The 22,049-nt window shown below is 43.0% G+C and overlaps 1 protein-coding gene across 2 annotated transcripts in view; it reads left to right on the forward strand.

Moving 5' to 3' along the window:
- The first annotated feature begins 647 nt into the window (after window positions 1-647).
- gab3 (GRB2 associated binding protein 3) overlaps window positions 648-22,049 on the forward strand; it is a 140,378-nt gene continuing 118,976 nt past the window's right edge. For both annotated transcript variants that reach the window (XM_068047394.1, XM_068047395.1), the window contains exon 1: window positions 648-878. In XM_068047394.1, coding sequence (XP_067903495.1) covers window positions 720-878 — 159 coding nt within the window. In that variant the 5' untranslated portion in view covers window positions 648-719. The remainder of the gene's footprint in view (window positions 879-22,049) is intronic.

The following is a 22,049-nucleotide window of genomic DNA, read 5'->3' on the forward strand; positions in this document are numbered from 1 at the left end:
GTAACGTCAATTCATATATTAACATAAAGCACCAACAAGACTAACAAGAAATATAACTTCGAAAGTAGAAATAAAGAAGTCGAGAAGAACAAAAACAATTTTGTATAACCGCAGTGTCGGTTTTAATGAAAGTCCTCTATGTCTTTTCAACTCTTTGCTAAAACAAAGTCTCTGTGTTTCTGCGGATCACCAGCGCTCTGCGGGCTGATTCCCGACTTCTGTAACTAAGAATATTTAATCTATTTACCGAATTGTATATCGTGTTGGTTTCCATTCTATTTTGAAGCCCAAATTCACCTCACCAGCGATTGAACCGTGTGAAAACAACAAACCTGTCAGCACCCAAAAATACAGGAATAACAGGGCTTAGGTTACAGCAAGTAAAACGTAATAATTTATTAACTGGGCGTGTTTCACCCAAAACAATACTATGCAAAGCTTTTAAAATTCAATCTCCTTTTACTCCGTAATTGTGCCTTGAGGCTCATTTGAAAACGCTTTCAGTTTTTCTTTCTGCATTTTCTAAAGGGAGAGGATACTATGTGTGTTTGTTGTTTACGAAACGTCATGCTATGGTGTGTCTATTATTGGATGGCTCTGTGTAATGGGTGGGAGAACTAGTGTCTGTGATCGCTCGCAGCGCTTCCGCCTCTAACACAAGGAACTTGTGCCATTAGACAGATGAGAGACACTGTGATGGATTTTCCACCGTATTGTGTATGGAGAAGCTGAGTGACAGCAATAACAAGGGAAATATAGCACAGAACACAATCTACACGAGACGTGACTCAACTCCACTTGCAACCATGAGTGCAGAAGACATCGTTTACACTGGGTGGCTCATCAAATCACCTCCAGAAAAGAAATTAAAGCGCTATGTAAGTAACGAACTGCTTGCAACCCAACTATTATTTGATGCTGGTACAGTTCAGAGCTGCTGGAGTGCAGACTCATACCAAACAGCACTCAGTGCTATACAAGAAGGTATTCGCCAGTCAATGCTAAGATCTTGACAACATTTCGCCAAGTATTTCTGGCTGAAAGAAATAATTTATGGACGAGCAGGCATAATCTATTTCAGGATTTATGTATTATCTAACGATATGAAAACCTTAAGCCTTTATTTGCATTTATTCAATTTTTTGGAAGGAAAGTTATTTTGGTTGTTTTTTTTTCACGTGGGGCCTCTTTTACACATACTATCCAGCTAACCGTCCGCCTGTTTTTCTGAGAAATTAGGGCGTGTTTTCAAAACATTACCAAATCGGAAGCTGTGCCATAAGGTTACTGGCGCACTCCAAGCAGCGATCCAGCAGAACATAAGAAAAAAAAAAGAATTATTATTTAATATAGTTAGGAACACTAGAACTGCAATTGGCTGAGTGTGGACTCACCAATGTTCCCAAAGTCCCCTGATCGCGTCAATAATTTCAAAACAATACCAGGCGTTACATGTAGCTGACATTGTAAATGACCCGTTGCAGACACTTCAACTAGAGCACATTTAGCAGAGAGCTCTCTTGCTTAATAGAAATGTTTGGGTTTTTTGTGTGTTTGGTACTGTGGCACAAAACTATGATTTTATAAGCATAATGCTAAACATCATTAGTCTGGCACTTGTTTATTTGTGTGATCCTCACCAGATGCTCTTCTTTGCTATGTACTTCCTAGTTTGCTAGCCTTTCATGAATGTGCGCTGGATCTGTCCTGCAATTGAAAGTTGTTGAACGATATTGGTATAAAGCATACAGAATGTGCTTGAATAACTGGGTCTTGTATTAACCTGAGATAAGTCCCCGCCCACCACGAGCTTAGTTAACGGACCTGTACAGTTCAGTTTATAAATCGGATTAAATATAAAAATAACTCTTCGATTTAATTCCCAATAAATAAATGTTCCAGCTGTGTACCTGTAATTTCACTTACATGTAACATATCTCTGAGAAGTCATATTTGAAAAGAATTGGAACAAATGGATTTGTGTAATGGGGTATCTGAAACTGCACAAATCTAGATTTGGTGGTGGTCAGCTAGTTCACAGATGACAGCGTCTTGAATGCAGTAACCTTTCGGCATAAGAAGCAGTGTTATGGAGACCAGGCCGGATGGTTTGGCGGTCTCCACCGTCCTTGAAAAGCTGTCAGCCCCTCTTCCAAGATATGCTCGTCAAAATAACGAGAAAGCCGTAAATAAAACTTCAGTCTTATGACATCCCAGCCTGGCCACGAAAGTGTTTTATCTGCAGAAGGACGGCGAAACGCGCTTGCAGGCAAAAAGAAGCAACTTCATATCAGTGGTCAAACTGAACTTGTTTACAGTGCTGCCGCCAATGTCTGGTGCATATAACAGTGGATTTGCATTAAACCACTTAGCTCTTCCCGCAAGTTCACCGAGCTGTACTTAAGGTCCACAAACCGTGTTTATTGCGTATGATACATTAATAAAACTGTTTTCAAAGAATGATAAAGTATATCAAAGCGAAATATTTAAGTACAATCCGACCTATAAGAGATACAGATTTCAATAGATTATCTGTGCTTATTTAACATATACTCACTTTTTGTATTTATATAAAATGAACAAAATAAGCATGCTTTAAATATCACCATTGTAATTTGTTCGGAAATGTATACTTTTAGTTCAATTTTAACATTAAAAAGGAGAAAGGACTGTAAGTTTGACCAGCTGGTTATACCAGAGAAACAGGAACAGGTAAATGATGAAAATATATTGCAAGTTGGGGAACAGATTTGAGAACAGACCAGACAGGTTAACTTTTCAGGTAGAGACACAATCTGACAGACTCGATCTGTACTTCCAGCATTGACAATTTCTCCCTTTATCGCTACTATATCTATTTGTATTGATTTATTTGTGATCTCGAGCTAGTCAGTGTTCTATGGTGTTTAAGAATACATCAAGCCATTATTCTATCCTAAAAACATCAAAGTTCAAAGCAAAATGAGTCTTACATGGTACCTTATGTGTTTATTATTCTAGGTAATATAATTACCATGTATAATTTGAGATGAGTAAAACCAGTCATTGCAGTTATATGTATTTATCCTAGCGCATTAAGCAAACAGTTATCCATTTTAAATATTTACAAAAGCATCATGCACAAACAGAATACATATTTGGTTTCCAAGAATAGTTGTTTTATACTTTGATTTCCCTTCCTCCTATTGTGGGTGCTGACTCTTGGGATTTGGTTCCATGGATATTCGTTGCTTTCTGGTCCCTCACTCAAATTGGCATTCTTCATGAATGAGCTGATACAGTGAGTGTTGGCTGTTCACCACTGGGGACATCACAGTCAAGCCCGATCCTGCCCCCAAGCAGTATGCATACTTGCTCACTTTTCAGCAGGGATCAATAGGCAAGGATTGGCTACAGTAAGAGTGGCAAATTCTATGTTCCTTCAGCAGACTTGTAGTGCTCCTACCATAGTTACTACCTTTTCTTACACCATCTGAGTTTTCCAACCATTATCTAAGGGATGTATAGAGCAGGGTATATATGTAAGCTGTGAGATTCGTTCAGAACAGTTGTAGTATTTGAAGTCTCATTGACTTACTGCTAATAGGCATATTCTTGAAGTGACCATGAGGTTGAATCTGGAGTGAGCTGGGCTATGTGATACAATGAGGAGTATTAATACATCCTTATTCTATTCAGTTTCTACAGAGCTTGCTGATCTCATTCAAGATGGAAATTAGGGTGCTATAGTGTACCTGGCTACAGAAGGAAAAAAATCATCCAAGGTTCCTTTTGATGATCATTATCCAGTGACACCCCCTCCCCCCACACCCACGCCCGGACCCACCGCCCCCTCTGGGAAATGCTTGTGTGTTGATGTTGGGTGAGAACATGTTCAGGCTGTTTAACAGGTTTCCAAGAACCCCACGGAAAGATTCAGTTTGGGGTGCCTACATTTTACTATGTAATGATTCTAAATACTACCTATTTAATCTGGTGTTAAATCTACAAATGTGCAATCGTAAAAAGGCATGTTAACATTAAATACTATAAAAATAGTTGACAAAATGAGAAGTGATAGAATCATAAAATGATACAGCACAGAAAGAGGCCATTCAGCTTTTTTAAGGAGTTATCCAATTAGATAACTTGAGTAAATGACGGTCTTGAAACACCGATATTATTTCAGTATATGAGCCGGAGGACAACTTAGAAACCAACTTTTTGTGCTTTGGCTGCAGCAATTTCTTGTACAACACCTGAGTAGTTGCGTGGTATTTACAGGTGATAAAAAACTGAATTCCATCTTCTACTCCCATCTCAGCTTTGACTCTTTTTTTCCAAAAATATACTTCATTCATAAGATTTGTAAAAGTATATTACATGCATACAGTTCAAATTTGACATTACATAAAGCACAATACAGATCAGTTTCTTTCAATTCAGTACATGAGGTGCCTCACTACACATGCTATTACAGGTTGTATTTACAATGTACATTTACATTTTATCAAACATTCTCTGGTGCATACAGCCTCAGGTGCTTTATATAGTTTCCAGTTCCTCAGTATACTATAGTGGGAGGGCCTTCCTCAGTGGCCTTTCCCCATTGAGCCTTTGCAGCGGCTGCCCCAAACTTTAGTGCGTCCCTCAGCATGTAGTCCTAGACCTTGGAATGTGCCAGTTTGCAACACGCGGTCATTGACAGCTGTTTGCACTGGAAGACCAGCATGTTTTTTGTCTTCTGCTCAGATCCGTTGTAAGTTTGCAAACTGATGAGCATCTGCGACCAATTCGAACTGGCCTTGGGAGCCAAATTAAATCGTGGCAAGAGCGAGGCCATGTTATTTGGGAACTAGGCGGACTGACCCTTTATTCTCTTCACTGTTAAATCAGACGACCTGAAAGCTTTGGGGATATGGTTCGGCGGGGTCGGGACTCTCACTCATTCAGTCACTCTTATATTTGCTCACTCAGTAAGTCACCCTCTCACACTCATTCATTTACTCTCATATACACTTACTCCCTCCTTCAATCTCATTCACTCACACTAAACTTTCAGTCTTACTCCCTCACTCAGTCTTTTACTCAATCACTCACTCAGTCACACTTTCCCTTAGTCTCACTTATTCCTATTCATTCATGCTCACTGTCACTGATTTATTCACTCACTCACTCCTTCTCTCAGTAACTCCATTCTTTAACTCTCATATTCACTTGCTCTCTCAGACTCATTCACTCTCACTCAGTCTCACACTCTTTCATTCTCTGTCACTTGCTATCATATTTATTCACTCACACATGTTCATTCTTTTGCACTCTCTCATTTACTCACACTCTTTTTCTCACTGAGTAACTCAACCAAGTGGAGGGAGAACAATACCCTAATCTGAAGGTGAAAGGGCATTGTACTGATTTTTATTTTCTCCTTCTCCCTGTTCTAACTTCTTTCACTGATTTGATTCCACTCCCTCCTTGTCCTTTCATTTTATGGGACCCCAGAGAGTGTTACACTCATCAGCAACAGAGTATCTTCAACTCTAAAATGAAAGTGTGTCCCTGGAACCAGCACCTAAAGTACAATCAAAACATGAAGACTGGGGACAGATTCCAAATAACCTCTGCCACTGGGTCGAAGCCCATGTGGTTCTTTTTCCCTTACTATCATCATAGAATCATACAGCACAGAAGAAGGCCATTTGGGCTATCGTGCTTTCGCCAGCTCTTTGAAAGAGTTATAGAATTAGTACCACTTTCCTGCTCCACAGCCCTGCAATCTTTCCCTGTTCAAGTATATATCCAGTTCCTTTTTCAAAGTTGTCATTGAATTTGCTTCTACCATCCTTTCATCTGATGTTTGGCACGATATGATTAAAAAACAATGTATCCTATTGTCTCCCACCTGGTATCCACCATTAATTCAATCTTTATATCAGTGATTTCATATGCTTCATTTTTAATTCATTCACGGGATGTGGGCATTGCTGACAATGCCCATCGCTAATTGTCTTGAGAAGGTGATGGTAAGCCACCTTCTTAAACCACAGCAGTCAATGTGGTGAAGGTACACCCATTCTGCTGTTAGGTCGGGGGTCCCTGGATTTTGACCCAATATTACATTTCACTGCAGGATGAAGAGTACCATATTTGCTTACCTTAAGTACCTTAAGATGCACCTTTTCTCTGGAAAAAAATTGCCTAAAATTGCCATGCGTCTTATGGTCCAAAGGATATGCCAAAATATTTCCTAAATATTTTCTTTTAAACTCCTGCTGCATCTTACGGTCCAGTGCATCTTCTTCTTCTTTGGCCTCCTTGTCTTGAGAGACAAAGAACAAAGAACAGTACAGCACAGGAACAGGCCATTCGGCCCTACAAGCCTGCGCCGATCTTGATGCCTGCCGAAACTAACACCTTCTGCACTTCCGGGGCCCATATCGCTCTATTCCCTTCCTATTCATATATTTGTCAAGATGTCTCTTAAACGTCACTATCGGTAATGGGTAAGCGCCTAGAGGTGGTCAGTGGTTTGTGAAGCAGCGCCTGGAGTGACTATAAAGGCCGATTCTAGAGTGACAGACTCTTCCACAGGTGCTGCAGATAAAATTGGTTGTCGGGGCTGTTACACAGTTGGCTCTCTCCTTGCGCTTCGGTCTTTTTTTCCTACCAACAGCTAGGTCTCTTCGACTTGCCATTCTTTAACCCCACCTTTATGGCTGTCCGCCAGCTCTGGCGATCACTGGCAACTGACTCCCACGACTTGTGGTCAATGTCACAGGACTTCATGTTGCGTTTGCAGACGTCTTTAAAGTGGATACATGGGCGGCCGGTGGGTCTGATACCAGTGACGAGCTCACTGTACAATGCGTCCTTGGGAATCCTGCCATCATCCATGTGGCTCACATGGCCAAGCCATCTCAAGCGCCTATGGCTCAGTAGGGTGTATATGCTGGGGATGTCGGCCACCTCGAGGATTTCTGCTTTGGAGATACGGTCCTGCCACCTGATGCCAAGGATTCTCCAGAGGCAGCGAAGATGGAATGAATTGAGACGTCGCTCTTGGCTGACATACGTTTTCCAGGCCTCGCTGCCGTAGAGCAAGGTACTGAGGACACAGGCTTGATACACTCGGACTTTCGTGTTCTGTGTCAGTGCGCCATTTTCCCACACTCTCTTGGCCAGTCTGGACATAGCAGCGGACACCTTTCCCATGCGTTTGTTGATTTCTGCATCGAGAGACAGGTTACTGGTGATAGTTGAGCCTAGGTAGGTGAACTCTTGAACCACTTCCAGAGCGTGATCGCCGATATTGATGGATGGCGCATTTCTGACGTCCTGTCCCATGATGTTCGTTTTCTTGAGGCTGATGGTTAGGCCAAATTCGTTGCAGGCAGCCGCAATCCTGTTGATGAGTCTCTGCAGACACTCTTCTGTGTGGGATGTTAATGCAGCATCGTCAGCAAAGAGGAGTTCCCTGATAAGGACCTTCCATACTTTGGTCTTCGCTCTAAGACGGGCAAGGTTGAACAACCTGCCATCTGATCTTATGTGGAGGAAGGTTCCTTCTTCTGAAGACTTGAACGCATGTGAGAACAGCAGGGAGAAGAAGATCCCAAACAGTGTAGGTGCGAGAACACAGCCCTGTTTCACGCCACTCAGGAGAGGAAAGGGTCTGATGAGGCACCGCTATGCTGAATTGTGCCTTTCATATTGTCATGGAATGAGGTGATGATACTTTGTAGCTTTGGTGGATATCAGATCTTTGCTAGTAGTCTGAAGAGACCACGTCTGCTGATGAGGTCAAAGGCTTTGGTGAGATCTATGAAAGCAACGTAGAGGGGCATCTGTTGTTCGCGGCATTTCTCCATTCTGGACCTGGTATTGGGGAATGTGCCCGGCCAGGTGCTCGAAGTTTCAGTGAGGGAGCATTTCGGGAACAGTGACCATAATTCCATAAGTTTTAAGGTACTTGTGGATAAGGATAAGAGTCGTCCTCGGGTGAAGGTACTAAATTGGGGGAAGGCTAATTATGACAATATTAGGCAGGAACTGAAGAATTTAGATTGGGGGCGGCTGTTTGAGGGTAAATGAACATCTGACATGTGGGAGTCTTTCAAACGTCAGCTGATTAGAATCCAGGACGAGCATGCTCCTGTGAGGAAGAAAGACAAATTTGGCAAGTTTCGGGAAGCTTGGATAACACGGAATATTGTGAGCCTCGTCAAAAAGAAAAAGGAAGCATTTTTAAGGGCTGGAAGGCTGGGAACAGATGAAGCACTTGAGGAATATAAAGACAGTAGGAAGGAACTTAAGCAAGGAGTTAGGAGGGCTAAAAGGGGTCATGAAAAGTCATTGGCAAACAGGATTAAGGAAAATCCCAAGGCTTTTTATACATATGTAAAGAGCAAGAGGGTAACCAGGGAAAGGGTTGGCCCACTCAAGGACAGAGATGGGAATCTAAGAGTGGAGCCAAAGGAAATGGGCGAGGTGCTAAATGAGTACTTTGCATCAGTATTCACCAAGGAGAAGGACTTGGTGGATGATGAGCCTAGGGAAGGGAGTGCAGATAGTCTCAGTCATCTCATTATCAAAAAGGAGGAGGTGTTGGGTGTCTTGCAAAGCATTAAAGTAGATAAGTCCCCAGGGCCTGATGGGATCTACCCTAGAATACTGAGGGAGGCAAAGGAAGAAATTGCTGGGGCCTTGACAGAAATCTTTGCATCCTCATTGGCTACAGGTGAGGTCCCAGAGGACTGGAGAATAGCCAATGTTGTTCCTTTGTTTAAGAAGGGTGGCAAGGACAATCCAGGAAATTATAGGCCGGTGAGCCTTACGTCAGTGGTAGGGAAACTATTAGAGAGGATTCTTCGGGACAGGATTTACTCCCATTTGGAAACAAACGAACTTATTAATGAGAGACAGCATGGTTTTGTGAAGGGGAGGTCGTGTCTTACTAATTTTATTGAGTTTTTTGAGGAAGTGACGAAGATGATTGATGAGGGAAGGGCGGTGGATGTTGTCTATATGGACTTCAGTAAAGCCTTTGACAAGGTCCCGCATGGTAGACTGGTGCAAAAGGTGAAGTCACACGGGATCAGAGGTGAACTGGCAAGATGGATACAGAACTGGCTCGGTCACAGAAGACAGAGGGTAACAGTGGATGGGTGTTTTTCTGAATGGAGGGCTGTGACTAGTGGTGTTCCGCAGGGATCAGTGCTGGGACCTTTGCTGTTTGTCGTATATATAAATGATTTGGAGGAAAATGTAGCTGGTCTGATTAGTAAGTTTGCGGATGACACAAAGGTTGGTGGAGTTGTGGATAATGATGAGGATTGTCAGAGGATACAGCAGGATATAGATCGGTTGGAGACTTGGGCGGAGAAATGGCAGATGGAGTTTAATCCGGACAAATGTGAGGTAATGCATTTTGGAAGGTCGAATACAGGTGGGAGGTATACAGTAAATGGCAGAACCCTTAGGAGTATTGATAGGCGGAGAGATCTGGGCGTACAGGTCCACAGGTCACTGAAAGTGGCAACGTAGGTGGATAAGGTTGTCAAGAAGGCATTCGGCATGCTTGCCTTCATCGGTCGGGGCATAGAGTATAAAAATTGGTCGGTCATGTTGCAGCTGTACAGAACCTTAGTTAGGCCACACTTAGAATATTGCGTGCAATTCTGGTCGCCACACTACCAGAAGGACGTGGAGGCTTTGGAGAGAGTACAGAGGAGGTTTACCAGGATGTTGCCTGGTCTGGAGGGCATTAGCTATGAGGAGAGGTTGGAAAAACTCGGATTGTTTTCACTGGAACGACGGAGGTAGAGGGGCGACATGATAGAGGTTTACAAAGTTATGAGCGGCATGGTCAGAGTGGATAGTCAGAAGCTTTTTCCCAGATTGGAAGAGTCAGTTACTAGGGGCATAGGTTTAAGGTGCGAGGGGCAAAGTTTAGAGGGGATGTGCGAGGCAAGTTTTTTACACAGAGGGTGGTGAGTGCCTGGAACTTGCTGCCAGGGGAGGTGGTGGAAGCAGATACGATAGCGACGTTTAAGAGACATCTTGACAAATATATGAATAGGAAGGGAATAGAGGGATATGGGCCCCGGAAGTGCAGAAGGTCTTAGTTTCAGCAGGCATCAAGATCGGCGCAGGCTTGGAGGGCCGAATGGCCTGTTCCTGTGCTGTACTGTTCTTTGTTCTTTGTTTTGTTCCTGTAGCTGGCGAAGGGAGAACAGCATGTCAATGGTGGATCTCTCTGCTCGAAAGCCACACTGTGCCTCAGGGTAGACACGTTCAGCCAGCTTCTGGAGTCTGTTTAAAATGACTCGAGCAAAGACTTTCCCCACACTGAGCAGGGAGATTCCAAGGTAGTTGTTGCAGTTACCGCGGTCACCTTTGTTTTTATAGAGGGTGATGATATTGGCATCGCGCATGTCCTGTGGTACTGCTCCCTCATCCCAGCACAGGCAAAGCAGTTCATAGAGTGCTGAGAGTATAGCAGGCTTAGCACTCTTAATTATTTCAGGGGTAACGCCGTCCTTCCCAGGGGCTTTTCCGCTGGCTAGAGAATCAATGGCATTACTGAGTTCCGATTTTGTTGGCTGTACGTCCAGCTCATCCATGACTGGCAGAGGCTGGGCTGCATTGAGGGCGGTCTCAGTGACAACATTCTCCCTGGAGTACAGTTCTAGGTAGTGCTCAACCCAGCGGTCCATTTGCTTGCGTTGGTCAGTGATTGTGTCCCCTGATTTAGATTTGAGGGGGGCGATCTTCTTGATGGTTGGCCCAAAAGCTCTGTTAATGCCATCATACATTCCTCTAATGTTTCTGGTGTCTGAGGCCAGCTGAATATGACTGCATAGGTGTTGCCAGTAGTCATGTGCGCAGCGCCTGGCTGTTCTTTGTGCAGCACTTCTGGCTGTTTTAAGTGCTACGGATGTTAACTCGCTGGGGGCTTTCTTGTAGTTCAGCAGTGCAATGCACTTAGCGGCTATGACAGGTTCCAGCTCTTCAAAGTGAGATTGAAACCAGTCTGCATTCTGCTTCTCACGTTTGCCATAGGTGGTCGTAGCTGAGTCATAGATGGCATCTCTGATGTGGGCTCACTTGGTCTCTGCATCCCCTGTAGGAGTGTTTTGAAGGGCTTTTTCAAGTGAATTTAGAAACTATTGTAACAGCTGTGGATAAGAAATTCTGTTAGTGTTGATGCGCTTGGAGTTGTTCTGCTTGGAGTGATGTAGCTTCTTTGGTTTGAGTCTAACTTTGCTGCACACCAGGGAGTGGTCAGTGTCGCAGTCCGCACTATGGAAGCTGCGTGTGATTTGGACACTGTTTATAGAGGCTCGCCTTGTGACGATGAGGTCCAGTTGGTGCCAACGACGTGATCTTGGGTGCCTCCATGAAACCTGGTGACAGGGTTTAGTATGAAAGAACAAGTTGGTGATGCAGAGGTTGTGATAGATACACAACTCCAGAAGTCTCTTATGGTCTGACAAATACGGTAATTTCTGCTCTTCAGCTGAAGCACCCCAATTTTCACAAGCACAGTGGAGATAGGGCTAGAATGTTATAACCCTGATTCTTTGCCTCTCAGTCACTGCTAAAGAAACTTCGTACAGGCAACAGAGCCTTCCAAAATTATCACTGTGGTTGCTTGCTTAGATTTATGTTACAAAATAAAGTGGGTTTTTGTTTGTCTTGATTTATTGATGCTGCAAATGAAAAATAAAACATGTACTTTGATTGTACAGGGAATGATGTGATGAAAGTGTTCTCAGTCATTTAGGTGTCAGGGTCCTGCATGAAATAAAGTGGGATGGTCACAGTTCAGTTCCTATTGGGCTCCTAGTTGTCCCCTTTACAGCAGTAATTACGCCAGGTTGCTGGATATATTATGTATATCTGATTTATCTCAGAGCAATGTAGATATCACACTTGTATTAAATCACCAACTAGTTGATTTACAGCACTTTAAAATATCTCAGTACTTAATACAATGTCTTCTCAGAACAGTCTGTTTTTCTGTAGAACATTCTAGTCCTGCTCTTTTAGTTTCAGTTTGAAACTCTTAAGCTCCACCCATAGGCTTAAGCAATCAAGCAAAGTGAACACAGATCAGTGGACAGACTAATACAATCAAACATTACAAAGGCCAGAGGATGGCTGATGTGGCAGCTGGAAAAATGTTATGCAAGTTAGTAGGAGGTTGATGTTGAGACACATTGGCCTGGATGCTGCTCTCAATGGTGGAGGAACAGCTTTCGCTGTGCACCTCGCTGACAGTTGCCCACAGACTTTTTGTAGGCTGGTCAGGAGAAATTTCCACTAATCCATCTGCATTTCCAGCATAGTGCCCTCTGCAGAGGATTTGCATCTGTAAACAGGGCAAGCACAGTGACAACTTCTGGATTTCCACATTTAACTGCACATCTGCACCCGCCAGAAGTTGCTGTCAGAATTACCCTGCAATAACGGTGAACACTGATAACCTTCCCATTATTATTACAGCAAAATCCGGACCATTGGTGGAGCAGAGTAAAGGGACCTTTATGTTGCATCTTAATGTATTATCCGTAGGTAGGGACAGCTTGATACAGACAGCCAGTCCTCAGAAAGAAAAGTCTTCCAATTCCCATCACCAGCATCTGTAATGAATGCAAATTCTTTTTAAAAAATTATATATTTTTTTAAACTTGCAGCCTAATGGATGACATAGAGCTTAGAAGAATCTATTGGCCAGAATTTTACGCTTGCCCCCACCCGCCCCCTGCAATGAGCGGGCTGGTGGCGTAAAATTAAGTGGGAGGCAAGGGGGCTATTCCCAATATTCTCCAACCCCTGCTGCAATCTTACATGGGGCGGTGGTGGTGAGAAACAGCCCACCCGCTCCAGGCCCTTAAGTGGCCAACTGACTGGCACTTAAGGGCCTCCTCCCGCCACCATGGGTATTTTACCCGCGGCGGCCAGACAGCAAAGGCCCCAAGAACCCTGCCTTCTTGTGGGCTGGGGGGGACCTCCAGATCGGGCTGCCTCCGAAGCCCCAATTGCCCCCAATGCACAACATTCCCTCCACCCCCCCACACCACCACCCCCCCCCCCCCCCAGCCCATCCAAACTCCCTTGCCTTGCTGAGGCCCGGCTGATTGTCCCTGGTGAGGCTCTAAAAACTTACCTGAGTTCTGGGGCTGTCTTTCCTGTTGCCACTGATGGCTGGGACTAATAGCTGCCGGCCCACTGATTGGCCAGCAGCTCCAATAGGCGGGACTTCCTGCCTCAAGGAGGTGGAAGTGCCACCGAAGACCAATTCAGGGTCTGGGGAGTGAAAAATCCCGGCCTGGCTCCCTAGGCCTGGTGGAGGTGGGCGCGCCACCGCCTTTTCAGCCGGTGGACGGGACCTCCCGCCCAATGTAAAATTCCGACTATTGTGGTTCAATCATGAGGTGTATCTCAGTAATACAATACAATGAAATCGAGTCATACAGCACTGAAACAGGCCCTTTGGCCCACCAAATCTGAGCCGATCATCAACCACCCATTTATACTAATCCTACATTAATCCCATATTCCCTACCACATCCCCACATTCCCTCAATTCTCCTACCAGCTACCTACACTAGGGGCAATTTATAATGGCCAATTTACCTATCAACCTGCAAGTCTTTGGCTGTGGGAGGAAACCAGAGCACCCGGCGGAAACCCATGCAGTCACAGGGAGGACTTGCAAACTCCGCTCAGGCAGTACCCATAATTGGGCCCGCGTCGCTGGAGCTGTGAGGCTGCGGTGCTAACCACTGCGCCACTGTGCCACCCAATTCCCACTTCTGTCTGCACTTTTGCTTTTATTGTATAACTTGCTTTTTGAACTTTTCCTTTTAATTTAATGTCTTTCATCTTAAAAAAATAGATGGTCTATATGCAGTTTCAAAATGTTGGGGTGAAATTTAATTTTAGTAGGTCAATGAAAAATAACTTAATGTTGCATGTACAACAGGGCAGCCGATTCATTGTTACCTGTTTTGCACTAGTTCTAAATCAAGTTTTACCCCTAATGTTTTTCAAAATCAGAGGTTGGTCAGCCTGCTGAGCGGGGTTGCCATAATGCCATGTTCTCTAGGCTAGTTCCTGAAGTATAACAGTTTGGGGTTTAATTTTCTCTGGTCGCACTCTGATTGACAGGTTTACATAAAATTCCTTTGTTTAATTTCTGTCAATAGCCCATTTAAAATAAACAATTTAACAACTAGATTAAAATTGGAATTTAATGTCAACAAGTTAACTGGTAAGCTACCAGAGAAAATGAAACCTTTTCATTGCTTAATCGTAACTCCCTGCAATCCACTGAAACCAACAGGAAGAGGGTGGCGGGAGCTGAGGCAGGCTAAGTGAAAAAGTGCCATATTTCTTGCCTAGCTTCAGAAAGGTGGCAAAGATGGTAGCTCCACTAAAAAAGTCAATTGTAAATTTTTACAACATTTTTAAATATGTAACTTTTTTAATTACACCTAAGAGTGCATTTTTCATGAGTACTTGAAAATAAGGTCTTTGTAGAGCTTTATGTCAAATGCCCTCTTTTAACAATTTTGCATAATTGAAAAATTATTTTAATTAAATTATAGTGGCGTCCCTGATACCCTGGAGGAATGCACATGGTCAGATGTTACTCATGTCACCTGCTGCAGTCTAGACGTAGCCTGTTGCATAAAGATTAAGGGCCATGGTGACCCTGACAGCCACAAGCACTGCTGTCCATGCCCTGGTTCAAGGCTCAAATTGTGGCTGCAGCAGGTGACATAGCTTGGCGATAGCCTCCATTGTGAAGTGAGGGCACCAAAAATATTGCTCCTCAGAGAAGTTCATGTTGGGTAAATGCTGAAGTCCCACTGTAAGTATGTCCTCTTGTGCCGTTCTTCAAACGAGATTTACTCCAGTCATGTGTGGCCTGATAGCTTTTGGTGCTGGAGGACAACAGCAAATTAGATAGGAGAGAGTCGGGGAAGTGGGAAAAGAACTCTATCAAATTTTATCCCTCTGAAACTCAAAATCATTGAGGTTAATTCTCGTGTATGTGCTGCCACCTTGGCTGTGATCAGCTGAATCAGTGTACACTGAGAACTAAATCTAGGATTTTCTGCATTTATGGCTTAGTATTACATGGGTTAATGCCTTTAACTACTCAGCCATTGGCAGAGTAATTAACTGACAATTCTAATAGAAGCAGTTCAAGTTATTCGGCAATATTTCGGCACAGTGTTGACCTCCAATCCACCCTGCCACACGCTAATATGCCCACTTTTGCTCAATAATAATTTCCTGATCTTCACCAATACACCTATTGGGAGGCACAGAGCAGAAATCAGCCACTTCCCTTGAAAGAGGAAAGGAAAATAAGAGAGCAGTTATCAGGAGATGAAATATAAATTAAGTAAAAATGTTGATGAGACGACAATTTATTTTACTCTAGAATTATTGACAGAAGGAATTTCACTGCCCCCCTCCCCCATGTTCATCTTGTGAACCTCCTTGCAAGTAGCTATAGAATAGCTTGGCTGGGTGCATAGTGCACAAAAGAGAAAATGTTTTCCAGTTCTACTTTATGAAAGGGATTTTGAACTGTGGACCTTTAACAATGAACTGTAGGTGGTGAGAGGTATCTGCTGATGCATGCAGAGAGTACAGCTACAGTATGCTGTATGTTAATATAATATAAAAAAGTACAATATGAACCTCATGATTAAATAATATTATAGTGTGAGTCACATGGGACAATATCTTTACAGTTTGTATTGTGTGTTCAATCAATGAAGCCTGATATCCATTCAGATCTTTTTTTCCAGTCCGGGTACTTACAGTTTCATCTTCACTTTCATCTCCATTTTGATGCAATAGGAAAATATTCAGTCTTATCCTGCAATCTCCATTCTCCTCACTAATAGAGGGGACCTCTTAGAGGATAATGAAATCTAGCAGATATGCAAAAGGCGCAGGGGTACCTTAGGCATCGAATGAAATCAAGTACAATACCAGTAACATCATGTGAATTTAATCTTTCTTGAGCTGTGAGGTTGATTTATGTTGGACATGAGGTGATTGGTATTAGCAGGCTGCCCAGTGAGGCAAAGTCTTGGTGAAGAATTTGTCCTGTAGACATTTGGCAGATTATTTGGAATGACTCCATTGTACATATAATAAAAAATCAAGGTAGTAACACACCTCAGTATTCTGATGACATTAATAAGTTCTCCTTTTACTATTTCTAAAGACATCTGAAGCTAATGCTGTGTTGAGTGTGAGTTCATGTGTTGTAGTTTCCACATTTATCCTCAGAATGGGAGAGACAATTGTTTCCAGGGACTGAATTTTCCCGACCCCATGATGGCAGGCATGGAGGTGGGGGTGTTTGGGGGATGGGGGGGAGTGGTTGGTGGGGTGTCCAGGAAAATAGGTGGAGCCACGTCTGGACTGCTCCCTGATGCATTCCTGCCACCGGCGAGCTTTTCTGGGGCAGCCTGGGAAGCAGATCAGCCTTCCCCTCCACGGAGGAGGGCAGCCAATTTAAATAGCTGAAGTCCCAATTAGAGGCGATTTTGTGGCGTCACCGGCATTTTGACAGTAGTAGAGTGGCACCCCGCCACATACGGATTGCCAGCTCAACGGAGGTGGCCTCTGTGCAGCAGGCTGGGGGTGGGTGGGGGGTCGTGGTCATCTGAGCCAGAGGCACTATGCCCCAATGATGGGGCCATGGGTAGGAAAGGCTGCACCTGCTGCCCAAATGATGTCCCAGTCCTTGTGGGGCTGCCGAGGCTCCAGCGCTGCCTGCTCTCTGATTGGACTGGCAGCCTCGGGAGCCCACCCACTGTCCTTAATTGGACTGTGAGCACTGAGGAGGCCGCCTCTGGTACGATTACAGTGCGGGCTTGCTGCCAGCGAGTGCAGGCTCCGCATTCCCCATTTGGTCCCGACCTCAGGTCCCGGATTCTGTGGGAAAATCCAGCTTCAGGAGTCAAATGAAATGCTAAACTGATTCATGTTCAAGGTATTATTACAAGATAGATATTAACAATAACAGCTGTTTTTTGCAATTAAATTCAGTTTTCCAATTTAGCTTATGAATAATTTGCATTTTATCAAATGCCTAGTAAGATACAAGTTTGAAAGGGTTTTATTTTTGCCAATTTTCTGATTTCGTTTTCTCCTGGAAATTTTGATTCCTGCTGGATTACAGTTTCAAGGTGGTTGGTCATTCACCAGAACCTCACTCAAATAGCTATTCTTCATATTTGAGCTCAGACGGGTGAACATTGCTATGTTACTTAACCATGGGCATTATAGCCAACTCCGATCCAATCTATGCCAACATCACACTCTCTTTCCAGCAGGATCCATCCCTCTTTAATGATCAGGAGCAGGAATCCTTGGCCTATTTTTCCATCTTTAGCTCAGGACAGAAAATAAGTACCACCTTGTACTGTTGCTCCGGCTCAGATTAACCAACACAGCACAGGCTGGGGCTGAATTTTCAAAACGGGATCAGGCACCCGACGCCCTGATGATTTTTGGGTCCCAATGTCGCGCCTTAGCTGCATCAGGAATCAGCAAATGGAAATGACCTAATTGGGCAGATGTCAAACTTGGAACCCAATTAATGGCACTAAGCATCAGCAGAAGGCAGGAGCTGCCTGCACAGAGTGAATGGCAAAGAAGACGGCAGCTATGATGGGGGCCAGCTGCTGCCTGCCAATGAGAGCAGGCAGCTTCGTGGAGAGCCCGTGGAATAAAAAAAGTGAGGCAGCGCTTCCAAAATAAAGAAAAAATGTCCTGTGCACGGCCTGGTGCAAGATTCCTGTGGGCCCAAAACATTTCATCTCCCACCAAAAATATTTGCCATCTGCCCACTGAGAGCCCGACAACTGTGCACTATCATGCACCAGACTGGTTGGGCTTGCCGGAATCCTCATTGAAAATTGCTATGCGGACCCCCCAGCCCCTTAACAAGCTCCTCCATGAGCTTAATGGGCCGTTATTTGGAGATGAGCAGCTCCCCCGTTCCCTCCCCGGCAGCCCTCACATTGAAGTTTGTGGATTTTCCAGAGGTGTTGGGTTCTGGAGACAACCTCCGGACTGTGATTTTCAAATTGTGCCCACACCAGCTCCTGACCCCACAGCCCTGTAAAAATCCGGCCCCACAAGGCAAACTTGGGACCTTTCGTTCTGCATGGCTTAGTTACTCACTGCTCTTAAAAACTGAGCCATAGGCAGAGTTAAATTTAATCTTTTTAAATAACTGCCAATGAAACAACATGGAAGCCATCATCAGGATAATTTTTTTTCTTTAATTAAAGTAAGTTGCATCCTGCACACCAGAAAACTTAAAGTGAAATTACAAAGATGCAATATAAGGAAAGGAGAAAGGGCTTGCTTCTGTTTAGCACTTTTTCACATCTCTCAGAAATATCAGGGATCATTGAAAGTAGGTAATGCTTCAGAGGGTTTGCACTGTAAAGTCCCACAAACAGCAATGAAACAGATGAGCTGTTAACCTGTTTTTGGTAGCATTGGTTGAGGGATATATACTAGCCAGGACATTAACAAAAGCTACACAGAAGCAGTTCACCGTGCTTCCTTTTTAAACCTTCTGATTTGAGAACTGTCATGATTTGGAAAAGTACAGTGTACTGAAATGGTGACTCTCTTTGACTGCCCTGAATCTGGAATATGACAATTGTAATTTCTTCAGGTAACAAGGGGATACCAGAAAATTAGACAGTGCTATTCTAATGTAAGATTTACTTATTTTATTCCTGGAGCATTTTAAGATTTGAAACCAACTTTTGTTTTTGTGCCATCATATGGAGGGGTGATGGAACTAAAATGGAATTTTTAAAATCCATTCATTTTACAATTCAATACTATAGAATCATAGAATGGTTACAGCACAGAAGGGGGCCATTTGGCCCATTGTATCCGTGCCATCTCTCCACAAGAGCAATTTATTAGTCCACTGTCCAGCCCTTTCCCCATAGCCCTGCAAATTTTATCTCTTCAGGTGCTTGTCCAATTCGCCCTTGAAAGCCACAATTGAATCTGCCTCCACTACACTCTCAGGCATTCCAGCTCCTAACCACTCGCTGCATAAAAAAAGTTTGCCTCATGTCACCGTTGGTTCTTTTGCCAATCACTTAAATTGGTGTCCTCTGGTTCGTGACACTATATGACTTTATTGTCTTTGACCATTGTAGCATTTCATGATCAAAGACTTGATGTGTATAAATAACAGTTTTCACTGCAATGTTCCAATGGTGGACAGATGTAAGTTTTCCATTCAGTTAAGTCATTTCTGTTCAACGTGCGAGGGAAAGTTAAAAAGGTACCAGTGTATTTTTTTGCCTTTACTCCTTGTGTTCAAATCACTCATGTAGTCTGGCAAGGTTGTGAAGACAAGCTGCTTACCTGTGCTTTCATTTATTGGAAGAACTTCTATGTAGAGTATTGCACCATCAGAACTCCACTTTAATTAGCATTGATTTGAAGAAGCCATCCAACTTTTTTGATTATTATCTATTGTTTCTATGAAGTTTTAAATAATTTTTACCTGCGTTTTGTCCCTTTTATGTTCCCCTCAGCTTCCTCTCGGCATTGCACTGCCTCTTTCAACTAAGAGGGGATAGGGACTTCACTGTAGCGTGCCTCAATGCAACTCTACAGTTGGCGCTCTCAATTCATCTCAGTAGCCCTGGGCTGGAGAGGGGAAAAAGTAACAAAGTTGCCAATCCTGATTGCTATCCATTTATACTTGCTGGGAGAGTGTGTGTTGATGTTGGATGTAATCAGCTGTCACGTCCTCCAAACCAAATAGTGTGGTGACACTATCAGGAAGGGCATGTCTCCAGAGATGGTCTGGTCTATTTTCACTCCTGCACAGGTGGAATGTTGAACTTGTACACAATACATTTTATGTGTATTTGTGCTCATTTATGAGCTTACAGGATTGGAAACAATCTATTTTCTTCATTATATGCAAATACTTTGCAATAATTGATAGGCCACATGCTATGCACAGCTCACATTCAGTACCTTGTACTTTGAGATGTTCTAATGATATGTATGATAAGTCACTATGTAAAGACTAGCTCTCCTTTGTTTTAGGATTTATTAAAACCAAAAATTGAAAGGCAAAAGGAATAACTTTTTAAGGTTTAAAAAACTTTACAAGCTCCATCTTGTCGTCTCTATCAATTGTGTGATTGATTCTTTTTCAGATATTGATGGTTAAGGGATTATCTATAAATGCACATACTGCTTTGAAATACAGGATAAAACTACATGCTTGCACTGCCAGAGGTTGTAACCCCTATTTCATAATTTAAAAGGGCTACGCCTTAATTTCTGGCTGCACTTCTCATTGACGATGCTTATATTTGGTTGGACAACTTCCTTGTGTGTTTGTTCCTGGATTTGGCTAAATCAGCTGATTGCAAGTCCTGATCACTGGGCAGGGTGTCTTCAGCTGCTGGTCCATTTTTATACCTATGTTATATACCTGGGTGAGTATGACCACACAATATCCACCACTTTGCCACAAAGTTTCTGCAGATGGTGGGCACCTCAGAGGATTAACTGTGCTGGTGATCTAAATTTGACACACCATAATTTGAATTACCCACTTTAGTTTAGATTACCTATTTAATTTTGTTAGTGTTGCCCTCCTTTTGTGGGGCATGGTTGTAGATACTCTGATGAGAATAAACCCATTTCTACCAATTATCAGTTTGTACAAAACAGGACACTGAAGAAAGGGACCATTCAAAAACACTCAAACTATATAATTACAGTGACAACTAATTCATTTGAGGGCAGGTTTTCATCCTCTGGACCTAAACTAGCAAGTAGGTTTGAAATGATCCAGACTCGTTTCAATCAGGAACTGCAGCAGCCTTTGGCCTGTCCATCTCAGCTGAATTCAAGCACAGGCCACAGAAATTAGTAAAAACAGGCAGCACACAACCCAATTCTCCATCACGGTAAAGAAATCTTCCGTGTGTTTGGATAGAATTCAATACCTTTGTTCATTCGGTGTAAAGATAATGGTAAAGATTTATACTGGTCACTGCATTTAGCAATATTGCAGGGGTGATAGTGGTGTAGTGGTAATGTTACTGGACTAATACTCTAGAGGCCTCATCAAATGTACTGGTGGCACAGGTTTAAATCTCACCATAGCAGCTGGTGGAATTTAAATTCAATTCATTAATAGAAGTAAGGAATTAGAAGTTAGTCATAGTAATGATGCCACAAAACTATCATTGATTGTCACAAAAACCCATCTGGTTGACTAATGTCCTTTAGGGGAAAGAAATCTGCTGTCCTTACCTGGTCTGGCCTACATGTGATACCAGACCCACAGCAATGTGGTTGACTTTTAACTGCCCTCTGAAATAAATGGCTGAGCAAGACAGGGAAATTAGGGATGGGCAACAAATGCTGGCCTTGCCAGTGATACCCACATCCCATGAAAGAATAAAAAAAAATAGTGGGGTAATTTATATCAAAGTCATAAATGAGTTCCAAGAAAGTTTTTACAATATAGCTGGAAATACTAAACATTGGAATTTTTCTCGCTAGGTTTACATGATCCTCATTTAATGACCAGAGTGAAATCCTCCCTGACTCCCCTGAATATCTAACACACTATACTAGTCAGTCCCTAGTGTGGGAAAAGAGACCTTCATTCCAGCTGTTTGGGTTGAATTTAAACACATTCACTAAGTTGAAAGGATGGTGACCTCAAATACAGCAATCATTAAGGTCTCAAAGTCTTTTGTGACTGAAATGAGCACAAAATGTAGGCTTGCACATTACAGCATGGCAATCTCATGAATTATGTTAAGTTCCAAGAATACAAACCTGCCAGGACTAGTATTTTTCTTATCATTTAAATTCATATTATTTCTGTAGAAAATGTGCCTTTTTAAATCATCTGATTCCACTGGTTTAAATAAAATGTGTGGTTGAAGTAGATTAGTAATGAAGTTCCTTAATTTACTGCTACTGTAGTTCCCTTTGTATTTAATCAT

The sequence above is a fragment of the Heterodontus francisci genome, chromosome 15, assembly GCF_036365525.1.
Source record: "Heterodontus francisci isolate sHetFra1 chromosome 15, sHetFra1.hap1, whole genome shotgun sequence".
Lineage (NCBI taxonomy): Eukaryota > Metazoa > Chordata > Chondrichthyes > Heterodontiformes > Heterodontidae > Heterodontus > Heterodontus francisci.